This window comes from Saccopteryx leptura, chromosome 5 (genome assembly GCF_036850995.1).
Source record: "Saccopteryx leptura isolate mSacLep1 chromosome 5, mSacLep1_pri_phased_curated, whole genome shotgun sequence".
Lineage (NCBI taxonomy): Eukaryota > Metazoa > Chordata > Mammalia > Chiroptera > Emballonuridae > Saccopteryx > Saccopteryx leptura.
The window spans coordinates 207732527-207759459 of record NC_089507.1 but is presented as its reverse complement, the minus strand read 5'-3'; the positions used below and the strand labels follow the sequence as shown (position 1 = coordinate 207759459).

The 26933-nt window shown below is 44.1% G+C and overlaps 1 protein-coding gene across 8 annotated transcripts in view; it reads right to left on the bottom strand.

Annotated features, from left to right (window-relative positions):
- CHD6 (chromodomain helicase DNA binding protein 6) overlaps positions 1-26933 on the bottom strand; it is a 178082-nt gene that overhangs the window by 80602 nt on the left and 70547 nt on the right. For all 8 annotated transcript variants that reach the window (XM_066387784.1, XM_066387780.1, XM_066387785.1 and 5 more), the window contains 2 exons: positions 13447-13594; positions 11026-11175 (listed from right to left, as the gene is read on the bottom strand). In XM_066387784.1, the coding sequence (XP_066243881.1) occupies positions 11026-11175; positions 13447-13594 (298 nt within the window). The remainder of the gene's footprint in view (positions 1-11025; positions 11176-13446; positions 13595-26933) is intronic.

Genomic DNA, 26933 nt, shown 5'->3' with positions numbered 1-26933 from the left:
CGGGGCAAACTTTGCTCCAATGGAGCCTTGGCTGCGGGAGGGGAAGAGAGAGATAGAGAGGAAGGAGAGGGGGAGGGGTGGAGAAGCAGATGGGCGCTTCTCCTGTGGGCCCTGGCCAGGAATTGAACCCGGGACTCCTGCACGCCAGGCCGACGCTCTACCACTGAGCCAACCGGCCAGGGCCAGAGTATGTGATTTTTAAAAATCTGTATTAGAAATAAAACAGCCTGACCTGTGGTGGCGCAGTGGATGAAGCATCAACCTGGAATGCTGAGGTCTCTAGTTCAAGACCCCACACTTGCCCGGTCAAGGCACATATGAGAAGCAACTACTATGCTTCCCGCTCTCCTCCCCACCCCTCTCTTTCTCTCATCTCTCTAAAGCCAATAAAAAAAAATTTTTAATGAAACAAACAAAAAAGAAGATGCACTGAATCAGAACACTCTTGCATTTAACACTCTTCCTAGGGCTTTAAGTACTTTTTTTTTGTGACAAGAGATAAACAGAGAGATGGACAGACAGGAAGGGAGAGAGATGAGAAGCATCAATTCTTCGTTATGGCACCTTAGTTGTTCATGATTGCTCTCTCATATGTGCCTTGACCCGGGGGCTACAGCAGACCGAGTGACCCCGTGCTCAAGCCAGCGACCTTGGGGTCAAGCCAGCGACCTCGGGCTTCAAGCCAGCGACCTTTGGGTTCAAGCTGGTGAGCCTTGCTCAAACCAGATGAGCCCGCGCTCAAGCTGGCAACCTCGGAGTTTCGCACCTGGGTCCTCAGATCTTAAATCAGGCTTTTCTCAGAAAAGTGATTGTTAATAAAAAAATAATAATAATTTTAAAAAAAGGATGAGGAGGCAGATGGATGGTAGAAAAGAAGTATGGAAATCAGCAGGCACTGACAGATGCTCCCAAAGGTTACAACTATTTATTACATTCCCCTAGACACATGGAATTGTGCTAGGTGCCACGCAGAAGTTAATCCAAAACGACAAGGCTCTTCCCACCGCTCAGCAAGAAGACGAGTGAACTATGCCTGCCATACAATAGGAGGAAGCTTTTGTTTTTCTGTTTAAGTATTTGTTCTGCTTGATTCTTAAGCACAAGTTACAAAAGGAGGAGGCAGTTTATTGTTTATTGCTTGTCTTCTCCCATTCGATATAAACCTTTTTTTTTCCAATATAAACCTTTTGAGGGCAGAGATCCTTATTTATTTTATTCACTGATGTAGTTAAATGCCTCAAAAAGGCCAGGTAATAGTGAGTGGCTACCAAATGTTGAATATCGAATGCTAACTAACAAGGAAGAGAAAGAGAGAAAGAAAAAGAAATACATGAGGAAATAAAGCATCAAACTCACCAGGACCACAGACTGGAGATAGTTATTATTCCTAATCTATATCACTTAATTAAAAAGTCTCCCCCTTCTCCATATACTGGAACCTATCCTATACTATCAGGATGGCTAACATCAAAGGGCCAAAGCTAGGTGTACTTTCTTGAGCAGTCAAGATCAATACCCCAACCTTGTGGTCAACAAACAGCACTCTATGGCCAGTGGACAGTGAGCAAAGGAACAGGTGCTAGATTAATGAACCAACTTCCTAACCTCCTTCCTAATTTTTCCACATTTATACTGAGCATCTCTTAAGTTTATGCACTAGTGTCTTCATTATCAAGGAATGACCAGACATGCTAACATAATGCTTTAAAAGATACTGAGGGCCCTGGCCGGTTGGCTCAGCGGTAGAGCGTCGGCCTGGTGTGCGGGGGGCCCAGGTTCGATTCCCGGCCAGGGCACATAGGAGAAGCGCCCATTTGCTTCTCCACCCCCCCCCCCCTTCCTCTCTGTCTCTCTCTTCCCCTCCCGCAGCCAAGGCTCCATTGGAGCAAAGGATGGCCCGGGCACTGGAGATGGCTCCTTGGCCTCTGCCCCAGGCGCTAGAGTGGCTCTGGTCGCGGCAGAACATCGCCCCCTGGTGGGCAGAGCGTCGCCCCTGGTGGGCGTGCCGGGTGGATCCCGGTCGGGCGCATGCGGGAGTCTGTCTGACTGTCTCTCCCCATTTCCAGCTTCAGAAAAATACAAAAAAAAAAAAAAAAAAAAAAAGATACTGAGGTATGGCATACATACAGTATGCAGAGACCTCAAGTGTACAATTGATGGATTTTTACACACACACACACGTATAAGTACCACCCAGATCAAGTTATATAACATTTCTAATGTTCTGAAAGACTCTGTGCCCTCATGGAAAATAACTACTATTTAGAATACTATCACTATTAATTAGTCTTACCTATTATTAAACTTCATGTAAATTGAATCATATAGTATATGGTTCATTCTTCTCTATTACTGTGTAGTATTTTATTGTATAAATACACCACCATTTATTTACCCATTCTACTGTTGAGGAATATTTAGATTGTTTCTAATGTTCATATATGTCTTTTGTTGGACAAATGCATTCATTTATCTTGGATACATACATAGGAGTAGAATTGCTAGACTATGAGTTTGGTTATATGTTTAGTTTTAACAGATTCTGTCAAAATTGTTTCCAAAGTGACTGTAACAGTTTTTACACCAGTAAGTAGAGTACGGGCAGCTCAGCTGACTTGATACTGTCTGTCTTCACATTTTTAGCCATTCTAATGGGTGTGTAGTCTTCATTTCCCTGATAACTGGGGATGCTGAGCACCTTTTCATGTGCTTATAGAGCACATGGCTCTCCTTTTTGTGAAGCTCCTATTCATGTCATCTGCTTGTTTTAAAAACTGTCCTCTGTTTTGATTTGCAAGAGTGATCAGATACACAAACATTTTCTACCAATCTAGGAGCCTTTCAATCCGTGTCTTTTGATGAACATTCTCTATAATCCACCTTATCGATCTTTTCTCTTAGGTATTTCTGTGTCCTGTTTAAGGAATATCAAACAGGACACAAAATGACTTGCCACCATGGTCATTCATTAAACCACATATGTAATTTAACACTTTCTTGTAACCCTCATTCCTGAATTCTGGGCGACTCCAGAATTTAGCCAAGTCTCCCGGGGGAGTTCCCTTGCTCTGGAGATTCCTCTAGTCTCCTATCACTCCACCAGCTCCGTAAAATCAATCAGCAGCAGGATCAGACAGTTCCTCAACACAGATAGTCGCCATCTGGGCCAACCCTGCTCCTCAACGCATGTCCAGATTTGTGACTGTCCCCAGAGAAGAATCAGTCAACAACTGCCAGCTCATCAAGGACAGCTCCTCACTGTCTAAAACTTTAGTTCATCTAATTCTTGTTGCTTCCATGATTGTGTCTTCAAAAATAAGTTCTTTGTAATTTATTGTTTGTTTTTGCAGTGAGTGCTGGCCTGCCATGACCTACTATTATATCTCACCTGGAAGTAGAAATCCTCCTGTTTTAACTCTCATCTCTGGAGTCCCTTAGGGCCTAGTTTTTGGGTTTTCTTCCGTTTTCTGTCTATACTCATTTTCTTGATGGTCTTCTCCAGTCTCATGGTTATAAATACTGGCTTCACTGTGATGCCTGCCTAATTTATATATTCAGCTCAGGACCTCAACCCTGACTACTGTCTCATATATCTAACTGTTATTTACCACCGCCACTTGAGTACTCAGAAATATTTCACACTTAAAATGCCCACAAACTAAACTCTTGGTCTCTTGCCAACCACCCACCCAACCCCTTCTATCTACAGTTTTCTCCCCTGAGTTAAAGTGAACTCATCCTTGTAGATGCCCAAACCAAAAATCTGGATGTAATCCTTGCCTCTTCTCTCCACACACTGTATCTGATTAGTGAGAACTCTTGTTGGCTCTTCCTTCAAAATACATCCAGAGCCTGACCTGTGGTGGCACAGTGGATAAATTAAAGCCTTGACCTGGAATGTTGAGGTCGCTGGTTCAAAACTCTGGGCTTGTCCAGTCAAGGCACATATGAGAAGCAACTACCATGTGTTGATGCTTCCCGCTCTTTCCCCCTTCTCTCTCTAAAAATAAAAAAATAAAAAATAAATAAATAAAAATAATCCAACCATTTCTCATCACTTCCACTGCTTCTACCCTGACCTAAACCACCATTATTTCTCACCCAGATGATTCCTAGGAACCTCCTCACCAGTCCTGATCTGCTACTCTGTTCTAAAACCAACATTCAGAATGGTCCTTTTTATTCTGTCACCTTTTGTTTAAACTGTTTAAAAGGACCAAAATCTTCCAAAACTCTACAGTGTCTGTACCCAGCCTCCAAACTCATCTGTTGCCTTTAAGGTTTTCTTGCCTGTTCCTTGTATCGCCAGGCATGCTTCTACCACAGGGCCTTTGCACAGGTTATTCCCACTGTCCAAAATACTCTTCTCCCTTATGTGACTCCCTTGCTCCTTTACTTCCTCCAGCTCTTCACTCTAATGTTACCTTTGTGAAGCCAACACTGACCACCCTATTTAAAATTGTAACCCTCACTCCTGAATTCCTTATCACTCTCTTATTCTGATATCTTTTTTCCATAGCACTTATCATCATTGACACTACACAACACAATTTTCCTATTTTTGGGTTTACTACTAGCCTCTCCCTAGACATTTCTACCCTTTGGGAGTTTTGAACTTATCCCTTTGGCTTCACATCCCATGTAGGTTCAAAATCTGGCAAACATCTGGAGAGAGACTGGTTATGTGTTAGGTGCAAACCTCTTCTTTTTTTTTTTTTTTTTTTTTGCATTTTTCTGAAGCTGGAAACAGGGAGAGACAGTCAGACAGACTCCCGCATGCGCCCGACCGGGATCCACCCGGCACGCCCACCATGGGGCGACGCTCTGCCCACCAGGGGGCGATGCTCTGCCCATCCTGGGCGTCGCCATGTTGCGACCAGAGCCACTCTAGCGCCTGAGGCAGAGGCCACAGAGCCAACCCCAGCGCCCGGGCCATTTTTGCTCCAATGGAGCCTTGGCTGCGGGAGGGGAAGAGAGAGACAGAGAGGAAGGCGCGGCGGAGGGGTGGAGAAGCAAATGGGCGCTTCTCCTGTGTGCCCTGGCCGGGAATCGAACCCGGGTCCTCCGCACGCTAGGCCGACGCTCTACCGCTGAGCCAACCGGCCAGGGCTGCAAACCTCTTCTTTATTCATTGTAGCCTCCCTCCACGAGGGCAGAAATTGTCTCTTTTGTTTCTTAATGTTATCTCCACCACTCAGAATACTACTTGCCAATAGTAGGTGCTCAATAAATATTTTTTGGATAAATAATGTTAAGAGATTTTTTTGCAAACACAGCACGGTACCAGTATAAAGTAAGTGCAATGGGGACCACTGATGCCAGAGCACATGGGAAAATTAGCAGAGGCTTTGGAAATGCAGCGACACCTGAGTCAGACCTCTGCTAGCCAGCACTAAAGTTTCATAGTCGCCGACTACCTTTCCCATGTACTCCCACGCTAGTATAACCCAGTCCAGCAAGCAAGCCAGCATTCATACACACGGAGGGGAACAATGCCTCTCCCTCACTAGCAGATTGCTTCAAATATTCTTATGCTTACTTACCATGAAGATCAGAAAAATACAGCTTCTGGTGGTAGGATACTGATTGCTATTTATAGAGTTTTTAACAAGACCAAACTCAAGGAAACATTAACACATGGATAGAAAACAGAAAGCACAGGGCTTTACTTTGGGTATTAAAAGGATAGAGGACTTAAAACATTCTTCATTATAAAAAACTTTAAAGTAAAAAGAAATTTGAAATAAAATTTCAATTTACTTTTTGGCACTGTTTAAAGAACCAATGATCATCATACTGAGACCAGGTTTTCACTCTATCCTAACTAGAGGAAAAGAGAGCAGCATTTCCAAAATACATACCAAAACAGGAAGGACACTGGGAGATGGAGACTTTTCCCCTAGACAGAGACTGTGCAGAAAAGCATGGTCATGTGTGTATAAACACTCAGTGTATACAGATACACACAGCTATAAACTGAATCTGCTAGCCAAACACACTCCCGTAACAGCCATCTGTTCTCAACTGCTTGGAATTTTCTCAAATTATTCTTCAAAGAAGACAATTTTAATTCATTCACGCTCATGTCAGAGACTCGTATAACTAAACAATTTTTCTTAGGGAAAATTTCAAAAATTTTCAAACCAATTTGCTCCTAACCTCAACCAACCACCTGATTTACTTCTATTTAGCTAACCACAAGGAGAGACTGGAGCAATAAGCAAATCACTTCCCAATCATCGAGTATTTCCCAAGTGGCATGGGGGGCACAGAAGTAGCATCAAACAAGACGCCAGGTCTCAGGGGCTTACACTCAGGAAAAGCAAAATTAAACATATTTTTCTTATACATGCCCCAGGGCAAAGCTAACTGTTGTGAGAGTAACCATAAGTCTAACCAGAATGCAGAAGGCAAGAATGCAGTTTGGAATTCACAGAATGAGTCATTTTACTTGGGCCCAAAAGAGAGGTGGCTCATAAGAGGACAGCAAATAGGAAGGAAACCCAAAATGAACCCAAATGAAGGATGAGCAAATTTATGGGAAGTAGGATGCATATTTGGAATGCTCAATATCCGATCTTAGTAGAGCAAGACCATTAGACACAATGAGGAGTGGAAATAAGTGACGATAAACAGGTACAGCCACATTTTTTAAAGAATCGGGCCGTTTCCATCTATTATAGGAGTTAAGAAGTAACTAACCACTTTATTAAATTCCTGAGTGGGACATCAAGAAACACCAAAAGTTTCTCTGGTGTTGTGGGAAGATTAGTCTGGTAACGGCTTAGGAAGGACAGAGCACAGAAGGGAACTGTGAGGGTGCATGCTCAAGAGCCTGAACACTGGCCTCGGCACAAGGGGTGGCAGCAGAAACCAAGAGGACGCTCATGCAGGAGACCATCTGCAGGAAGATTCGGGTGGGGAATGATGGCTGCAGCCAACGAAGAATCGGGAAGAATCAAGACCATCCACCCATGCAAGCCAAGGGGACAGGAGCCAGAGTGCTCAATTCCAGAAGCTGGTCCAAAGCGAGAGCAATGCCAAAGGGCACCAAGGAATCTATCTGCCAGCCGGTCTGTGTGCAGGCTGAAGTGTCTGTCCGCAGTGAGAGGTAAGTGAATGCCACTGGGGAGAATACGCCAATCTGCCAGTATAAAGAAATGGAGAAAACAAGAGCCTGGGAGGAAAAAGGAAAACACCCCATTCTCGTCTTTCCAATCTAGGAGTTCACACGATGCGTTTTAAGCATATTATTCATTATTCATATATTAAAAAACATATTAAGTACAACTGAGTGCAAGTCTTTATGTCAGCTACTATCTAATAAAAAGTACTACCTATGTGAGGTGACCAATATGCTAAACTAAAAGTAAAAGGTGACACGTTTTGCAAAAGTTTACAATTAGACCAAGGGAACAATGAGGAGTGACATTCAGAACAATGTGGCACTGACAAATCGGAATAGTCACAGGCTCTGAACACATGGAACATGGGGTCCAGGTGACTCTTGACTTTGGAAATAATAAATACAACAGTTGCAACACCATGAAAAAGTAGCATAAATGAGTTTTTGTCTGAATAGTTCCTGGGAAGTAATGTAAATTTTACTTTAGGGAAGAAGAAAATAAAAAGATACAAGCCCCATCCTAAAGTAGCTTACAGTTTAGAACAATGATTTTCAACTGGGGCGCCGTAAGAATTTTTAAAACATGAACCACCTGACTATATTTAGTCAGGAGCACTGACCCCTTTTCCCTTAGATTACATTAAAAAATGACAAAAGCCAACATAACAATAGCCATCCAGTGTGAACGAATCAAAATTATATTAATTTTTTTTGTCAGATGGACCAAAAAAAGTATCTTTTTTGGTGTGCTGCAGAATTTTAGTAATTAGTTTATGTGTGCCATGAGATGAAAAGGTTGAAAATTGCTGGTTTAGAAGGAATCAAAGAATTGGCAGGTGTTGAAAGGATAATTAAAAAGTTAATCATATTACAGTGCTATGGGACATCAGAGAGGGACACTGATCCCCAGCTCAGGGGAGCAGGGCGCTTCCTGGGGGAGGGGGTGGCTGAGCTCGGCCTGCCAGGCACAGCAAGAGGCCAAAGCAGAGGGTCCCCTCGGCAAAGACATGGCGGCCATGCACAGGCGGACACTGTGAGCTAAATCTCATTCAAATTCAAGTCCTTTGGTTCCAGAAGGCAAAAGTATACAAACCACACAAAGTGTAGGAGGCACAAACCCAGACAACTTTGTAAAAACCTATACATTGTAATTGTGCTACTGTGCCAGGTGCCTGTTTCAGGCACCAACATCAGTGCGACAAAGAAGAAGAAAGCAAGGAGTTAGTGTCAGGAAGCAAACTTATTTCCAGCCCCTGAATCAGCTCCCCGTCAGGGACCGTCTGGCCTCTAAAGCAGGCGGTGCTAATCTGCCAGTCTTGAGCTAGAATGAATCATGTGTAAAGATGTTTTTAGCAACTCACCACTAGGTAACCAATGCTGAGGTTGCAATTCAGGGCTGGGACAGGGGCCAGCAGCCACAGAATCGGGCTGAACATGCTGATAAGATACTGCAAAGAGGTGCCAGACAGGCCTTTTTTGTGCCTATTCCACACCCTTCCCTACCCCGAGCTAAAGCCAGCCAGCAAGTAGGAACCATCCACAGAGGCTTGGGAGACAGACAAGAAAAACCTCATCTTCTTCAGCTGATCTTCTGTGCCACTGGATGCTGTGAGGCCTGCCTGGAGTCCAGGATGAGCTCCGAGGCTCTCAAGCTTTGCACAGGCCTGGGGAGTCTTCGGGAAGCCCGGTAGATGCAAGAGAAGCCATTTGGGTTCTGCAGCTAATCGAAGGCTCCACAGAGCACTGACTTTGAAACCCACTCCATTCCCTTGCAAGCTGTCTGGTCTGCCCTGCATGTTGGGCCAAGCCTGTCGGCCAGAACTGTGGCCCATTCCTTTTATTACATCAGCACCAAAACCATGTGTCAGGCTTCTTTCTTGCTTAAATTTAGTAACAAGTTTTGAGGCATAATTAATGCAAATCCAGGTTCTATCCTGTATTTCATAATATATATATATATAACACTCCTTGCTGTACTCTAAAGAGGATAAATCGAGCTTTGAGATACATAAAATTTCCTGAATTGTTTCTGTCAGATCAGCTAATTCTGCCCTTCAGGTACCAGGGGAGAAGTCATAACAACAACTGAAATATGGTTAATGACTTAGGCTAAATGGCTAGTAGGAGAAAATAAAATCCCTTATAGTTTTTAAAATACCAAACCAACCATAAAATCTCCAAGGAAGGAAAACCGATTACAAAGCAATATAATCCTATCAACTCACGGCAGCCTGTGAGGGCAGCTCTGAACTATTTGCTTGAAGAGTACTGTAATGACAATACATCAGTATCGTTCCTATTAAGTGTTATATGCATCAGTTGGATAACCCTTAGCACAGAGACATGAAATCAACTCTTAGTGCTAGCCACTCATCAACCGCTACAGGTCATAAACCCTCTGCGACCTGGACCATTCTGGGCCTGTTTCTTGACTGTTACAGAAGGGACCACGACCCCGGCTCCTAGCTACCTGCCATGCCGACAGAGTGAAATTTCACGTGAAATGATGTAGAAATGCTTCAAGTAGAAGGCCAGGTGGTTTACAGAGATAAAGTATTACCGGCGTCCGAAGCCCCCGGGCTCAGGAGCAAGGACAGGTATTTGTGCTGCTGTGGCACAAGCAGAGCGTGCATTCTGCCAAGTCAGCGACGGCGACTCCGTAACAAAAGACAGCCTGTATCCCAGAGCATGCTGCGGCAATGACGCCCTCCTACGTGCTCAGCCTGCTTCTCGTTTCTTCTCTGTGAGCTCTCTGGCACAGACCTCCTCCTCTTCTGCAGTTACCACCCTTCCTCTCTAGCATCTGGGCATCGGGTCCTAAAGCAGTCCTCTTCCTCCTTGATACTGCTGCCGGTGGAAAGTCCGAAAATGCAAACATGGCCACCCTGCTCCTCTGCCTGAACCCATCAATGCCTGCTACCCCTCTCTGATCTACAGTATAAAGGCCAAACACCTTACCTGACATCCAAGGATTTGTCCTATGTGACTTCTAGCCTCAGAGTTCATCTCCTATTGCTCCTCAAATTAGAGGCCAACATCCAGCCAAGCCTGTCTACCTGTCATATCACAACCGGTGGTACCCTTCAGGCTCTGGGGCTTTTAGTTCATGCCGGAAACCATCGCCCCTAAAGCCCTACCCGCCCTCCCTTTCCTGCTCGGGCCCCCTTCCGCATAGCTAAGCATCCAGCACACACTTCCAGGGCTGCACCCATCGCAGTGGGAGTCCAGCCACATGCTCCTCTCCTCAGTAAAGCTCCTGGGAGGCAGCACCATCCCTTCATGCTTATCCTTGTAAACAGGACCTGGCCTTGCACTGGACTCTCAGTTCACACTTGTAGAATCCGAGTTCCAACTGTAATTACTAATTCATGTGATTTTATTCACTGAACAACTGTTTACCATGGATCAGACTTTTCCTTTCTAATGAGAGAGACAACAAATAAAATAAAATCATAAATCCAAATTACAAGTTACGGCAAGTGCTATGCAGGAAGCCCACAGGAGTGAAACAGAATCACTGGGCTGAGCAGCAGGGACCTCCTTTAAAAGATGGGAACCACGTGGTGAACAGCATTCCAGGAAGAAGGCACAAACACACAAAGGCCAGGAGGTGGGAAAGAACCTCTAGTTCGGGCATTAAATGGTGGCAAGTCTTTTGGCTAAAGAGTCAGGAGAGGGATGAGGAAAAGTTGCTTATCTGAATAATGTATTTGGCAAAATGCAGAGTAGTAATGACAGAGGGTCCTGCTTGGCACAAGAACGCCTGGATTTTACTCTAAGTGCAACAGAAAACCGTCTGAAAGTTATAAGCAGGAGTTAAAATGATCCAACTGAGGCCTCAGCAAACAGCCACAGAACAACTGCACCAGGTGGGCCAGCACCCCATGCAAAGGCTGTACCTCTGCCTGCCAGGCCAGGGTAGAAGCCGAGAGGGCCGACGTTCGGCCGGCCCCGAGGACAGCGATTGTTTCCCCATCGTCATCCACCACTTTGAAGTCCAGGTCCTCGTTGTATTTTCTGCGTTTCACCTGCCGCCCGGAGCGTCGCTTCTGTGGGGCAAACATGCCGTCAGAGAGAGAAGCTCTGTGAGTCAGAGGCAAGAGCTGTACAAGAACACCTTCAGCTACACTCACTAACGTGCAAAGGAGACCTTTCTGACTTGACAGAAGGAATCTTCCTTCAACACAGCTCTTTTAAGAATCAATCCATTCAAAATGGGATCTAGCTGAGGGAGGGAATCCATACTGCCAGGAACGGAGGTGCAGTCTGAGCACCCCGTGACATGTGCTTTATTCAGCAATGGCAGTGAATTTTCACCTCCTTCTACAGTTGGTTTCTATTCCAGTAAAGCAGGTAGGAGGGGAACTCCATCATCTTTGAAAATCCTTCAAACATAGCTGGACGCTCTGATTTCATGACAATGATATGATAGTTGATAATGTTTTTGCTTGAATTTACCATACTTACCACATAAACTCCTAGAAGACTAAATAATGCCAATTTTATTAGGCTCTCATAATTCCCCTTGAAATGCAAGGAGACATCTTAAGTGTGACAAAACAAGACTTGTGAGTCACCATCTGAAGGCTCATCTATAATTAAGTAGCGTGTGACCTTTTAGAGACAACATTCTGCAACAAAGCAGCCCAGTGGCTTTCCCCAACAGGAAAACACATGGTTTGTCTCTATGCACCCACAGTATCCCAGCAGCAGAAACACACTGGGAACCCCCACCAGCCAGCTCACTCTCAATTACTGACACCTTGAAAAACAAAAACAGAAGCAACACCCCACCTCCCTTATTTTCTAAAAGACATCTCCTGGGCCCTTCTCCGTGTCCCCGCTATTTCTTCTCTGTGCCACCTTGATTTTAGGTGAAGGATTCTACATGAAAACCTGCCCCCAATTCCACGTACAAATCACCATCCTAGAAACACTTCATGCTCTGCCAACTTCCATAAACCCATGTGCTTTCTCCTCTGCCAATCAGGATATCTAACAGCCACAGCTCAAACTCATAGGCAGTGAGGAGGACCCTGGCCCTGACACCCCAGACACTACTACTTATTACCACTATGACATCAGGAGCTAACAGCTTCCTACAACGAAGAGCACCTAGAAACCTATCAGTGTCCAGACGATACTTGAAGGTGCAAAAAGCTGGTCTTACTCTAAACCAGTGGCAGTCAACCTGGTCCCTATCGCTTACTAGTGGGTGTTCCAGCTTTCATGGCGGGCAGTAGCGAACAACCAATAAATTAAAAGACAGATTTAACTATAGTAAGTAGTTTTATAAAGATTTATTCTGCCAAACTTAGTGAAAATCCGACATAAAGTACTTCCCTACTTTATAAATCACCATTATTGTGGAACCGGTGGGCGGTTAGAAAATTTTACTACTAACAGAGATACAAAAGTGGGAGGTAGGTATAAAAAGGTTGACTACCCCTGCTCTAAACGGTCCCCTTGCAGCAGCACAGTTCAGATCAACTGCTGTGGCCACCAGAGGAAAGAGCACTTTCAAACATTAGAACTCAAGTCCAAGAGACGTTGCTTCAACTGAGGGAGAACATTCCTATCAATGTCATGGGTGCACTTCAGCGTTATTTTTAGGAATCTTGTTTAAGTGAGCAACTCCTTATTTTCATGTTTGGCCAAACTTTCCTTCCTATTTTTTCATAATAAATATATCCCTAAGTTTTCCAGTATCTGGGAATATAAAAATGACCTTGTGTAGACTGGTCCAGCCTTGAGTCCAAAAGGCATTACCTACAGGGCAAAACAGGGCCCTGAGCCTTACCTAGCTTGGCTCACAACTCCATTTTCCACATTCACTCTCTCCGCAGCTGAATGTGCTACTTTCCAAGAAAGAAGCAAGCACCACTAAAGAACTGGGAGGTTAGGCCTGATCTGTGGTGGTGTAGTGGATAAAGCGTCGACCTGGAAATGCTGACGTCGCCGGTTCGAAACCCTGGGCTTGCCTGGTCAAGGCACATATGGGAGTTGATGCTTCCAGCTCCTCCCCCCCTTCTCTCTCTCTGTCTCTCTCTCTCTGTCTCTCCCTCTCCTCTCTAAAATGAATAAAAAAAAAAAAAAGGAACTGGGAGGTTATTTTATGCTGATAATCTTATGCTAAAGATCAGGATGCTAGGGAAAGGCCTGTGGTCTTCTGGTGCTCACCCACCAAACAGTGAACGCCCGGCCCAGGCTCGTGCACAAGGGATGCAGGCTTGACAGAGGGAGAGAGAAGCAAGGATCAGCGCCAGCAAGATGCCACCTGGCAGCTGTGACCTCCACCGGGCCCCCGGGCACAGCTGTACCTGGCTGTCTGCAGACTCAGTGGACTCCTCAGGACTCCGCAGGGACGGGTTCGGCACGCCCTGGTCCAGCTCTAAACTCTCCACTGTGGTTTCACTTTTCCTTTTTCCTTTCTTCTTTTTCTCCACTGGGGTTGGTCCTTGCTCCTTGCTACAAGGAGAAATTCAGAATTAAAACTGTTGGGCAGTTTTTAAAACTAAGATCTCTCATGTGACCAAACTTATGATATCACATCCTGGAATTCTTGGACCAGGGTAGGCCTTTAATGGAATCAACAAGTTTCTTCCCAGAAATATACAAAACTATGGGAAGAAAGAGCTACATGAATCGATGCAGAATTTTTTTATACTCCTATTATGACTACTATGACTATGATTAATGTGATAAGAAATAAAATCATATGAACATCACCAAATACCTCACTTTCAGTTTATATAAATATCTTCTCTAGGAAATGTAATTGCTTTGCAAATACTGAGAAATCATCAGATTTCAATCTCCCTTTAAATTACATGGGAAGTGCCATCATCCTCTAGTGTATGTCTAAGACTTGGAGTACTAAAAACTCAAACACGGGACAACACTGTTCCTGCCCTTGAGGAAGTTACAACTATGAAAATTCCAAAGACCACAGAGAGTCACGGCCCAAAGAAGCAGACGACTGCTTCCTGAGCAAGGTGGAGGTGGGCCAAGTCCCCCATCCTGCTGCTCTGCTAAGATGGCAACATCTCCAAAAAGCCTTTCCTGACCCTCCTAGCTGAGGGAATCTCTTTCCTCCACTACCAAAGTACTTCAACTGTTTTTTGCTTAAGGTACTCAAGCTCTGATCTGTCAGCAAGGTTAGTCATGAGCTATGACACCAGGCTCAGAACCACACAGTACCTGGATCCTTTGCAGTTACTGAGAAACACTTGCCGAATGGAGGACTATTTTATACCTTTGCTAGAGAACAATACGTATTTGATTAAGTTTTGTATTCCTCACCATAAGCAGTCTTATACATTATACACAGTAAGTATTAAATAAATATTTATTGAATATATACAGATAGATGGATGCATCAATGGATGGATTACTTATCATTGGGGATATTTTGAAAAATGCATTTGAGTGGGGATATATATATAGAATTTTGACAGAAGATGGGAATCATCATCAACATCATCATCATCATCATCATCATCATCATCGTCGTCGTCGTCGTCATCATCTTTGCTAGTCCTTATACCAGTGGTAGTCAACCTGGTCCCTACCACCCACTAGGGGGCATTCCAGCTTTCACGGTGGGCGGTAGCAGAGCAACCAAAGTATAAATAAAAGATAGATTTAACTATAGTAAGTTGTTTTATAAAGATTTACTCTGCCAAACTTAGTGAAAATCCAACATATAGTACTTGGTAAGTAATTATTATTATATGCTTTAACTTGCTGTAACTCTGCTTTAGTAATTTTATAAAGTAAAGTTACTTCCCTACTTTATAAATCACCATTACTGTGGAACCGGTGGGCGGTTAGAAAATTTTACTAACAGAGATACAAAAGTTGGTGTTAGGTATAAAAAGGTTGACTACCTCTGCCTTATATAATACATGCAGGCATAGTTTGCTAAGTCCTTTACACAGATTACCTCCTTTACTCTTCACAACAACCTTTTAAGGCAGATAGTCTCACTACAGTATTCTCATTTTATCAATCGGCACAGTGAGGTTCAATTAGATTTTCAGGGTAACATGGCTACTGAAGAGTGGAGAAAGGATTTGAACCCAGCCATGCTTTTAACCACCATGACATTCTTGGGGAGTGGAAGAGTGGTAAGGGCACATTTAGTGAAAAATAGTCTGTGTAGCTGGGTGACAGGGAAGTGGACAGAAGTGCCAAGTGAGAGAGCTGGAGAGAAAGCAGGGGGACACCAGCCTAGGGTACAGACTTCATTCTGTGTGAAAAGGCCATGATGGCACACTCACGCAAGGGCATGAAGACCTAGGCTGGGCACATGAATGAAAACTCAAAGGCGAAAATTATTTTAAAGATGCAGCTGAAGTAGAACCAGTAAGTCTGGGCAAATGACAGAACGTGAATGATGAGGAAGAGCCAAAATTACTGGTATTTTCCACCAGGTGAAATGCTGGGAGGCATCAGGGGAGAGGAGAACCGAGAGCCTTGTTCAGAGGAGGTAAACCCAGCACAATAAACTGTGCCATCACCAGCCAGTGACGCTGCCAATCAGCCTGCCTCCCTCAAACACCCCTCGGCCCTTGCGGATCCCCAACCAGGTCGGCACCAGCAGAGCCCACCCTCAATCCCCCAGGCTAGTGAATGGCTGGCCCACCTATTAGAAAAGGTCTTGATGAAAAGTATTTTGCTCCAATCTGAGACAATGAAACTCACAGGGTCCTGCCATTTCACAGGATGATACAGTTTAACAAGACGCTTGTGGTACTCACAAACGGGGTGGGGGGGGGGGCGGGACGGGACACGGACACTACTTCTATTGATCAGTTCAGGACAGGACACTCGGGTGAAACAGTCTAAAACAGGGGTCGGGACCTGTGGCTCGCGAGCCAGATGTGGCTCTTTTGATGGCTGCATCTGGCTCGCAGACAAATCTTTAATAAAAAAAAATAACGTTAAAAATATAAAACATTTTCATGTGTTAAAATCCATTCATTTCCTACCGCTCATGTTCATGGTTGCGGGTGGCTGGAGCCAATCACAGCTGTCCTCTGGGACAACACCAAATTTTTATTGGATAATGCGTAACATACAAGGGTCGTTGTATGGCTCTCACGGAATTACATTTTAAAATATGTGGCGTTCATGGCTCTCTTGGCCAAAAAGGTTCCCGACCCCTGATCTAAAAGATACTAAATGATAGGAATATTTATCTCATGCTTTGTGGCTTCTCACTAAGAAAACTGCAGCAATTTCTATGCTATAAAAGCACTTTTGCGTTCTGAGTCTCACTTAACTGTTCAAATCATGATTCCGGCGAGAGCCAGGGCAGAGGCTCACATTCCAGAGGAGTTTAAAAGCAGCAGAGGCCCCCAGGCCACCCGCAGAGCAGACCCCGCGTGCACGCAGCTCCTGACTCCCAACCGCTGCTGCTTTCACTCCACAGCCTGCTTCCTGGCTCTTCCTTTTAAATCTGTCTCCCTTCTGATAAATGTAAAAATCTCAAATCTCCTTTAACGTCACCTGAATTTCAAAATAATGACCAAAAGAACAGCAACCAAATATTTCAATGGCCCCAAATTCAAAAATCCATAGTTGGTGGTGGATTTTATGGACCTCCTAACAAAAGCAGGCTATACCCAAAGTCGCCACAATAATCACAGGCTCAGAGCCCCATTTAATCTTCCACAAAATCTTAAAGCCTTCCTTCCAACATTTGAAGTCAATTTCATCGAGCTAATAAATATAACTTCATCATATTAGAAAACTTGGTCTGTACGTTTCATCTTCATATGCTAGATATACGCGCTTCACTGTGAAACATCATGCCCAATACTAAAGAAGCTCAAGCCACAATTAAGAAATAAAACCTCCTTAAAATACGAAACTTTACTACTAGGTTTCTATGTATTTGCCTTCCATGTATTCAGAAACCCATTAAATAATGAAAATAAGGAGAAGCCATAGTGAGTTGCTTCCCAAGTCAAGTCTAGCCAAAGGCTGGGGGCAGGGTGGAACGGAGGGAACACCTTGGCAAATCAGATGTCAGTAAAATAGGAAAACGACTGGTGAAACTGCTTATTTATTCCGGGGTAAATAAGGAGATGCCCTACCTGAGAAATCATCTAAGTGATTTTCCGGAGGTTACTTTTGGCAACAGAACCAATTTTCAGTTCCAAAAATTCTTCCTGGAGCTCTTCTGATGAAGACAAATGTCAGGAAGAACAGGTTCCTAGTAAGCTTATACATGAGATTTCCAAGTAGGACATCAAGAAAATATCACCTAAAATCATTTTCCAGGAAGACTAGATAAAACGTGTTTTCCCATCTTTGGAATAAGTTTTGAAAACCTTACGCTTGAGAATTTTATCAAAGGCAGATATTTTAGCCTCCAGATCCTCATACCCATAGATGGATTTGGGTCATGAATGCTTGGTTTGAATCTTTAAAGTGCCAGGTTCTTCAAAAATAGTGGCCAAATAATGTGTAACAAAACTATGTACACATATACCCTTAGATCTTGCAACTCCATTTATAGGAATATATTCTAAAGACACTCCCAAAATATAAACCCAACCTGTATGAGGCTATTCTCTGCAGCATTATTTAGTAACTGCAAAATAATGAACACTGTCTAAACATCCAAACAGATGTGATGAAGTACCACACAGGTATAAAAAAAAAAATGATTAGAAAGGAATTCTATGAACTGATATGGAATGATTTCTAAGACAGTCTTAAGTGAAAACAGCAGAAGAGTATGCGACTTTTTGTGAAAGAATAGACAGTAAAGAAAGCATGCATACGTCTATTTATGTTACAAAAAGAAACTCAGGGAAGATAAGCCAAACAACAATGATCACCCAAAAGGGACAGCTACAGAGAAGAGGGGGGGGGGAGATAGGAAGGGGAGTGGCACTTCTCTGAGCACATCTCTTTATAGGGGTTTGACTTTTAAAAACATGTTCAAGTTCCCCATATTAAAAACAACAACAACAAAAAACCCTAAGAGGGAAAACAACCTGAAATAAATGAATCTAAATGTGTTTGAAACAAATGACATAACCACATTGAATAAAGGGAAAAAATACCTCATGAATTTATGAACACAGTATTCGACTAAATGCTCTTAGCTTCTGGGAGAAGTGGAGAGAACGGCAAACAAATCCTGAACTATTTTTGGTAGGCATGTAGATAAAACAATTCTGAAACCACTTCAGACGCGGTATGGCATGAGGCAAACGTATACAAGCGTCAGCACTGGGAGCTGGGGCTCTCACGGAGGAAGAGGGAAGATGGAAAAGTGGAAACGGTGGAAATAAGAAATGTAAGGCCAGGGCGATATTGTGGGATGAATTGAGGTTGGAAGCATCGATGTGAATTCATGTTTTCTACAATAAGGAATTAAGGAAGACAGCAACAACATAAAGCACCTCACAGACAGCAGTGTGGTGACCGCCAGAGGGAAAGGGGAAAGCGGTAGTAGAGGGGAACAGGGGCGGGGCCGGGATTTTTGTTAATTCTTTTTTTGTGTGTGTGACAGAGACAGAGAGAGTCAGAGAGAGGGACAAAGACAGACAGACAGACAGACAGACAGGAACAGAGAGATGAGAAGCATCAATCATTAGTTTTTCGTTGCGCATTGCAACACCTTAGTTGTTCATTGATTGCTTTCTCATATGTGCCTTGACCGTGGGACTACAGCAGACCGAGTAACCCCTTGCTTGAGCCAGCGACCTTGAGCTCAAGCTGGTGAACTTTACTCAAACCAGACGAGCCCGCACTCAAGCTGGCGACCTCGGGGTCTCGAACCTGGGTCCTCCGCATCCCACTCCGACACTCTATCCACTGCACCACCCCCTGGTCAGGCTTTTTTTAATTCTTTAAAAAGAAAATGACCTTACTCTTAAGGAAAGGCACATTGGAGTATTTAGGGATAAAAAGACTTAATAAGTTAATTTATTATCAAATGGTTGAGGAAAAAATATACAAATACATATAAACATAATTTATTTTGATATATACCTATTTCACAGCTGAAAGAGATACCATGTTTGTTCAGCACCTTTTTGCTGATAACCAGTATTAATCCCCTAGAGCCTAGACCAATGATTTTCAACCTTTCCACACTTGGGGGCCAGTGAAAATCAGAGAATTATTTCAAGGACTGCTAAAGCAGAAATCAATCTGAGTATAAGCGAATTTGACTAAGATCACTGGGTCTATAATCTTCATACAACATCAGGTGGTTAACTCTTTCGTGACTGGCACAAAATTTCTGGCAGATCGGTCTGCAGACCGGAGGTTGAAAAACACTGCCCTAGGCTACAAGAGTGGACAGAAGTTCAGGCTGGGGTATGGTATCCTATTCCTTACACCATAGTGACTGGTCCAGGGATGGACAAATGACCCAGCCAAACCAACTTCGGAGTCTTTTTTTTTTTTTGCATTTTTCCGAAGCTGGAAACGGGGAGGCAGTCAGACAGACTCCCGCATACGCCTGACCAGGATCCACCGGCACGCCCACCAGGGGGCGATGCTCTGCCCATCTGGGGCGTCGCTCTGTTGCATCCAGAGCCATTCTAGCGCCTGAGGCAGAGGCCACAGAGCCATCCTCAGCGCCCAGGCCATCTTTGCTCCAATGGAGCCTCGGCTACGGGAGGGGAAGAGGGAGACAGAGAGGAAGGAGAGAGGGAGGGGTGAAGAAGCAGATGGATGCCTCTCCTGTGTGCCCTGGCCGGGAATCGAACCTGGGACTCCTACACGCCAAGCCGACGCTCTACCACCGAGCCAACCGGCCAGGGCCAGTCTTTTTTTTTTTTAAGTTAATTTTTGGCAGGAGTGGGTCAGAAAATAAATCTTGCTCTTCGTAGGTCACAAGGCTGTTAAGCTGTGAAACGCCCATTGTTGCGACAGCCACAATTCCACCTTGAGAATAAAAGCAGCTGCAAGGGGTGGAACTGACACCCAGAGACGTGCAGGGAAGGGCTGCAGATGAAGAACTGTGGTGGGATCCTCGACTATTACTCCTGGTCCTCATTCCTCAAGCCAGTACACCCCCCTTTATTTATTTTTTTAACCTAAGGTAATTAAAGTTGGGTTTATGTCATCTGTAACAAGAGATTCTAAATAATACAAAGGCCTAAAACCCTCACCATTTAATGGCACATGAGGCTGAGTCAAAGCAATCTTATTTTTATAATCCTCTTTTCTAGCTTTCAGAGTTAGAACCAACTAACTTGCAGGACAGAAAAAAGTGGCAGATAAGATATTTTTAGGCTCAAGGTATTTATTTTTAGTAACAAAATCAAACTTGATTTCATAATAAAACATATATTCACTTTAAAGAAAGCATCTACCATATATTTATGACATGCAAGAGAATTCCAATATATATAAACTATACCCTCAAAGCAGGAGAACTGTCGGGTATGATCACCACCCAGTTTATTAGTTGGTTTCCTTCTGTCTTCTCCCCAGCTTCATGAACCAGGAAATTTTAGCATCTTTTACTCTCTGCAGTATGTATTAAGAAAACAAGTACTCTTTTTAACTTCCGAACGGGAAATTACCTAATGGTATTAAAGTACCAGACAGACAGACAGACTTTCCCCATCTCTATCTCCAGTTCTCAACCTCCAGCTTTCTTTGCTAGAATTGCTAGTTAGAAACTGGGTGTTGGGTCTGTATGAGGGAAAAGGTCTCTCTCATGTGTCACAATACTGTACTACAACGACTTTTTTATTACTCTGCCCCCAAGGATTCCGAGTATTAAAAAGTTTTATTTTACCAAACAAATTGTATTATTTCAAAAAGATTCTTCTTCAAATTTTAAAATTAAATCTTATAACATGTCCCTCAAAGTCTTAGAAAAGAATCAGTTACTGCCATAGTGAGTTACCGTAATTCCCAAATTCAGGAAGACTGAAAATAGCTCATGACGCCAATCACTGCCTTCACAGACGTGCACCTGTCTGGGGGGTCCAGCCCGAGAGCCACTGCTCCACTCTGGGAACAACTCTTCCGAAAAGCTTCTAGTCCAGGCCTCGCCACAGGCTCTGATCCTACTCCCAGGAGGGCAATACCGCAAAAATGGATATTGCCCTCAAAGAGCTCATCTGCATACTTAATTCAACTTTTACTTAGTTTAGCCTATTAGTTCAGCCTATTTCCAAAGAACTGAGTTGGGCACAGATTTTAAAGATATTGAATAAAAGAAATACATGGAAAAAACCTAACTGTTTTGGTACAGATGTAGTCAGCTGTTGACAAAATGAGAACCAAAGCACCCTGTCCTCAGTCCCTTTAAAAACATCAAAACAGGGATTATAAAGATTATGCTATCCTAGTAAAAAGATGAAACAAACACATTACATACTTATACAAGGGAAAAGATTTTTTTTTTTAATTTTATTTATTCATTTTAGAGAGGGGAGAGAGAGACACACACACAGTGGGGAGGAGCTGGAAGCATCAACTCCCATATGTGCCTTGACCAGGCAAGCCCAGGGTTTCAAACCGGCGACCTCAGCATTTCCAGGTCGACGCTTTATCCACTGCGCCACCAGAGGTCAGGCAAGGGAAAAGATTTTTTAACAAATGTTATTAAAAGTGGTAAAAGTAAATGAAAATAAAAACTCAAAAATGTATAGAAAGGTTTCAATGAAACATACAAGTTATCTGTACTTGCTAGACAGAACAGCTCCTCACTGATACTTTCCTAGCTCACACATGCTCATGCCTCTAGTTCTTTCTTTAGCCACATTAAGCACTAGCTATTGACATCCTGATATGAAAGTTAACGAATTTAGATCTCATATATTTGCCCATCCCTTCCTCTACTCAGTATTTTTGAATTCTTTTAGTCAAGGCAAGCATGTTTCAAATTTTCATTAATTTTTCTTGTTATGACTGTTCCTTTTTCATAACCCATTCTTCTTTTTTTTTTTTTTCTTAAGTGAAAAGCGGGAAGGCAGAGAGACAGACTCCTGCATGTGCCCCAGGATCCACTCTGGGGCCCTTGCTCTGGCAGCAACTGAGCTATTTTAGCGCTTGAGGTGAGGCCATGGAGCCATCCTCAGTGCCTGGGGCCAACTTGCTCCAACTGAGCCATGGCTGCAGGAGGAGGAGGAGCAGGAGGGAAGGAAGGAGGGAAGGAGAAGGGAAGGAGGAGGGAAGGAGGAGGGAAGGGGAAGGAGAGCGAGAGAGCGAGAGCGAGAGCGAGAGCGAGAGCGAGCGAGAGAGAGAGAGAGAGAAGCAGGTGGTTGCTTCTCCCCTGTGCCCTGAACGGAAACGAACTTGGGACTTCCACATGCTGAGCTGATGCTCTACCACTGAGCCAACTAGCCAGGGCCCATAACCCATCCTTGTTTTGCAAAGTTTCATCTTGAATCTGAGGATTCTAACTTAAAACCTTTTACCAAGTTCTTTTCTTTGACTGGTTTCTTCTGAAGACAGCTGTTCTGCTCATTCCTCTTTTTCCTCTTCCTTGCTCTTTATTCTCCTTCAAGGTCTTGTGACCTTTGGAGGACTGTTCTTATTTAAAATGAATGAGGCTGACCATGCAGGTGGCTGGTGAGGCTGTCTGCTGTCTAATAAGTCGCTTTCTTCAACAAGCTGCACCCCTGAATGGGAGGGCTGGCCTGGGACTGTTCATAAACAGGTGGCCGCCCCTCTCGCCCCTCTTCAGGGTATGGGCAGGGCATGGGCAGGAAAAGGAAGAGAAGCTAGTGCCCCTCACTCCCTTCTCATGGATGTGTCTCCACTTGGAGCCCTGAACCCTGCCCCAGAGCAAACAGTTCAGTATCTCTAGATTAACTCCCTGACTCCAGCCTGGAGCCGACAAGCCCCACAGCCACTCTGCAGATAGTCCTTAATCAGCCGCCTGCACTTCCTGTCCCCCTCGCAGCCTTTCCAGGCCGCCAGGTCCACTGTGCGGAGGAAACACTTCTGCCTTTGCTAAAAACACTGCTCCTGCACATGCTCCCAGCTGGGGCACCCTCCAGAGCATTTATCCATCCGTATGACACCACTGGCCTTCCTCATCCAGAAATCCCTAACATTGCTCATCTTTGAAGAATGTATTCCCTCTGTTCTTCCAGTCATTTCAGTAAGATATGGCAAAGGAAAAATAAAAGTATGCTCAGTCTATCATCTTAACACTGAAAACTCCCCTTAAAGAACAGTTATTTAAGTGCATTTTGGTCTTTTGCTCTGTCTTTCCTCATGTATTAATTCCTTAATGCCTGGCTCAATACTCAGCTCTTCCAAGGGACTCCCTGGACCCAAACTGAAACACTCCTAATCCTCTAAATCCTTTCAGCTGTTCTGTACACAGTTACACTAGGTTCTTCCGTTTGCTTGTATTGTTGCCTGTTTTTTTATTTGAATACCTGCTAGGCTGTTCTTCTAACTCCTGACAGCCTCTGAGGGAAAGAGCCCAGATGATCCTTCTGTGACACCTTCCTTCCTTGCCTCCCCTCCCAACAAAAGTACTCCTAAGCCAAGCAAAGCACACAGGAAGCTCTGACTATATGCTGGGTAAATAAGTCACACAGCATTACTTAGTAACTGTTTCCTCAGAGTGGGTGAAAGTCCACCATACACCAGCCCCTAATTAGAAAGCCCTGGAGATGACAGGGTAAGCACTCCAGGTGCTCTTAGAAAACTAGGAATGGAAACTTGGTCGAGGCTTCAGAGGTGGGTCTCTGTTCTTATCATTTAGATCCCTTCCCTACTTAACTTAAGCCCAGCAGATTCAAAGCCAGGGTCTCTACTCACTGTCTTCTTTCTTCTAATAAGTGATTAAAATGTAAGAACAAGTCTTCTGAAAGAAAGAATCTCCACCCAGAGACAGCATCGGAGTCCACAGGTTAAGATAGTGGTGGTCAACCTGGTCCCTACCGCCCACTAGTGGGCACGCCAGCTTTCATGGTGGGCAGTAGCGGAGCAACCAAAGTATAAATAAAAAGATAGATTTAACTATAGTAAGTTGTTTTATAAAGATTTATTCTGCCAAACGTAGTGAAAATCCGACATAAAGTACTTGGTAAGTAATTATTATTACATGCTTTAACTTGCTGTACCTCTGCTTTATAAATTTTATAAAGTAAAGTTACTTCCCTACTTTATAAATCACCATTACTGTGGAACCGGTGGGCGGTTAGAAAATTTTACTACTAACAGAGATACAAAAGTGGGCGGTAGGTATAAAAAGGTTGACTATCCCTGGGTTAAGGGATCAGTCCCACAAGACGGCTTGCGCCAACCCCACTTTAAATGCCAGTCACAAGCCCAGGTTGTCACCATGTCTCTCACCAACCAGCTATAAATGAGAGGCTCCAATGACACCCTCCTTGGGTTCAATTATTTTGCAAGAGCGGTCCACAGAACTCAGGGAAACACATTTATCAGTTTGTTAAAGGTTATGGTGCAGGATATAGGGGAGCAATGCATAGGGGGAGGTCTGGGAGAGTCCCGAACACAGGAGCTTCTGTCCCTGTGGAGCTGGGGTGCATCGCCCTCTCAGCGTGTGAATGTGTTCACCAACCGGGAAGCTCTCCAAACCCCTACTATCGGGATCTTACTGAGGCTTCCTCGCATAGGCATGATCAATTAACTGTGTATTTCTGGCCCGTCCTCCTCGCTGAAGGATGAGGGGCAGGACTGAGAATCCCAAGCTTCCCACCATGGTGACAAGTCCCCACGCCGGAGCCCACCCAGAATCGCCTCATTAGAACAAAAGATGCTCCTAGTGCTATCACTTCGGAAATTACAATGGTTTTAGAAGCCTTACATGTAAGCGACAGGGTCAAATACAAGTACCAGAATAAGAGATGTTCCCGGTATTCTTATCACTCAGGAATCTACAAGGGTTTCAGGAGCTTTGTGCTGGGAACTGGGGCAGAGACCAATACATACACTGTATTTCTTAGTGATTCACTTCTCCCCCTTTTTGGTTTTTAATTCCTAGATGTTCAATATGAAAAATAAATATTCTCCATACTCCCAGTGATCTTTCATCTGCTTCTCTGACTGCATGTTCCTGGGCTCCACCTCGACCTAATGGGCACGAGGTCAGGGTACCTCCTTTTCTAACAAGCTGTCCAGGTGACTTCTTAGGCACAGCAAGTGCAGGAACTAGAGATCCAGGTAGACAGGCCTCCACTTGGGCCAGCATACTAATTTTCTTTCCCATTGGTTTGAAAAAGAGGGAGAGGGGAAGAGAGAGGGGTTGAGGGAAGGGAGATAGAGAGGAGCATCAACTTGTTGTTCTCCTTAGTTGTTCCACTCAGTTGTGCACTCATTGATTGCTTCTCATATGTGCCCTGCCTGACTGGGGAATGTACCCATGACCTTGGCATGCCTGGATGACATTCTATCGACTGAACCACCTGACCAGGGCCTGACTAACTTCCTGACTTTCGAGAGAGAATATAAGCCATTCTGCCATTTGTGAAAATTCTAAAGCTTATGCTTTGCCCTCAATCAACAACATGAACACCAATATTCAAGACCACAGCTTCTAAAAGCAACCTCCAGCTCAGGGCAACGCTCAGCTCCCAGCTCCAGAGAGTACAACCTAGAGGGCTGTCCCCTACGCCTCAGGACTCCCAGGTAGAGTGAAGAGCACCGAATGGCTTCGCGCACACAAGAATGGGCCGTCTTTCCTGCTCAGAGTCGTGCCTGGATGCAGAGAAGCTGACTTTTACTAAAGGCTATTTCAAGAAAGAGAAATATGCAATTCACAGACACACAGAAGCACTTGATCCAAAAACTCTCATTGAGGACAATATCCATTACATTATGTAATGTTCCCCATCAAGAGAAACTTTTTTCTCAACTTGTAAAAATCTGGCTTCCCTGAGGAATTGGCGGGGTGCTTTTCTAATACCAAAGCCCTGATCATATTACCTGACCCCAAAGATCTGACACCTGCCTACCTTTCTGACCCCCCACGCCTCTGCCACTGCAGCTATACAGGCATGTGTGCCCAAACATGCACAGGTCTCTGTGTGTGTATGTACGTATACACACGTGTATACCTTCGTATGTCTTCTTGTCGCGAGTGGCCCCATCCTCTTTGGGAAAAGGTAAAAAACCATAAAAGCAAATCAGCTAAGTGAACTTGACATTCCCGAGTCAGGGATGTGACCGAGAGCCCATCTGTGCTTCTTGGAGGAGCTTCCTTGAGTTTAATACAACAAAGGAGTGAACTGAACTCACGCTCCAAAATAATTAGAAAGAAAAGGAAGAGAGGGTGGTTTTTAAAAGAGGATTCTCCCACTTGGGCATTTTGAACTTTTCTCTCTAAGTAATAAGTAAGTATTTACCACTATTAATATCATTCCTGAAAAAAAAGAAAATGTGCTAGACTCCAACTATCACCTGTTTAATGTTCACTTATCTAGCTGCTGGCTCAAACACAAAGAGAAAACACTCAGGAAAAAGCAGAAGCCACCTGAGTCCTTACGAGAGCAGCTACTGTAGAGTGCACAAGCAGAGACTGCACGGAAGAGGGGCTGTTTCCCACAGATGATAAAGCGGTCTCTCCGACACTGGACCCTCCCGCCATCTCCCCAGCGAGCACTGAGCGACGGGAGAGAGCAGCAGGATTTGCAGGGAGCCTGGAGTCAAATCCGGATGGTACAGTTCATTAGCTTTGTGCCTTGCACAAGTCACTTTAAAGATTTTCGTTTCTTTATTTATAAAATGGAGACAACGATAGAAGTTACTATATGGTGTCCTATATGGGTCCTATTTTCAGGGAGAAGAGCTCTATCCATTTGTTTTAAGAAAATAAATTGTATATCATAGT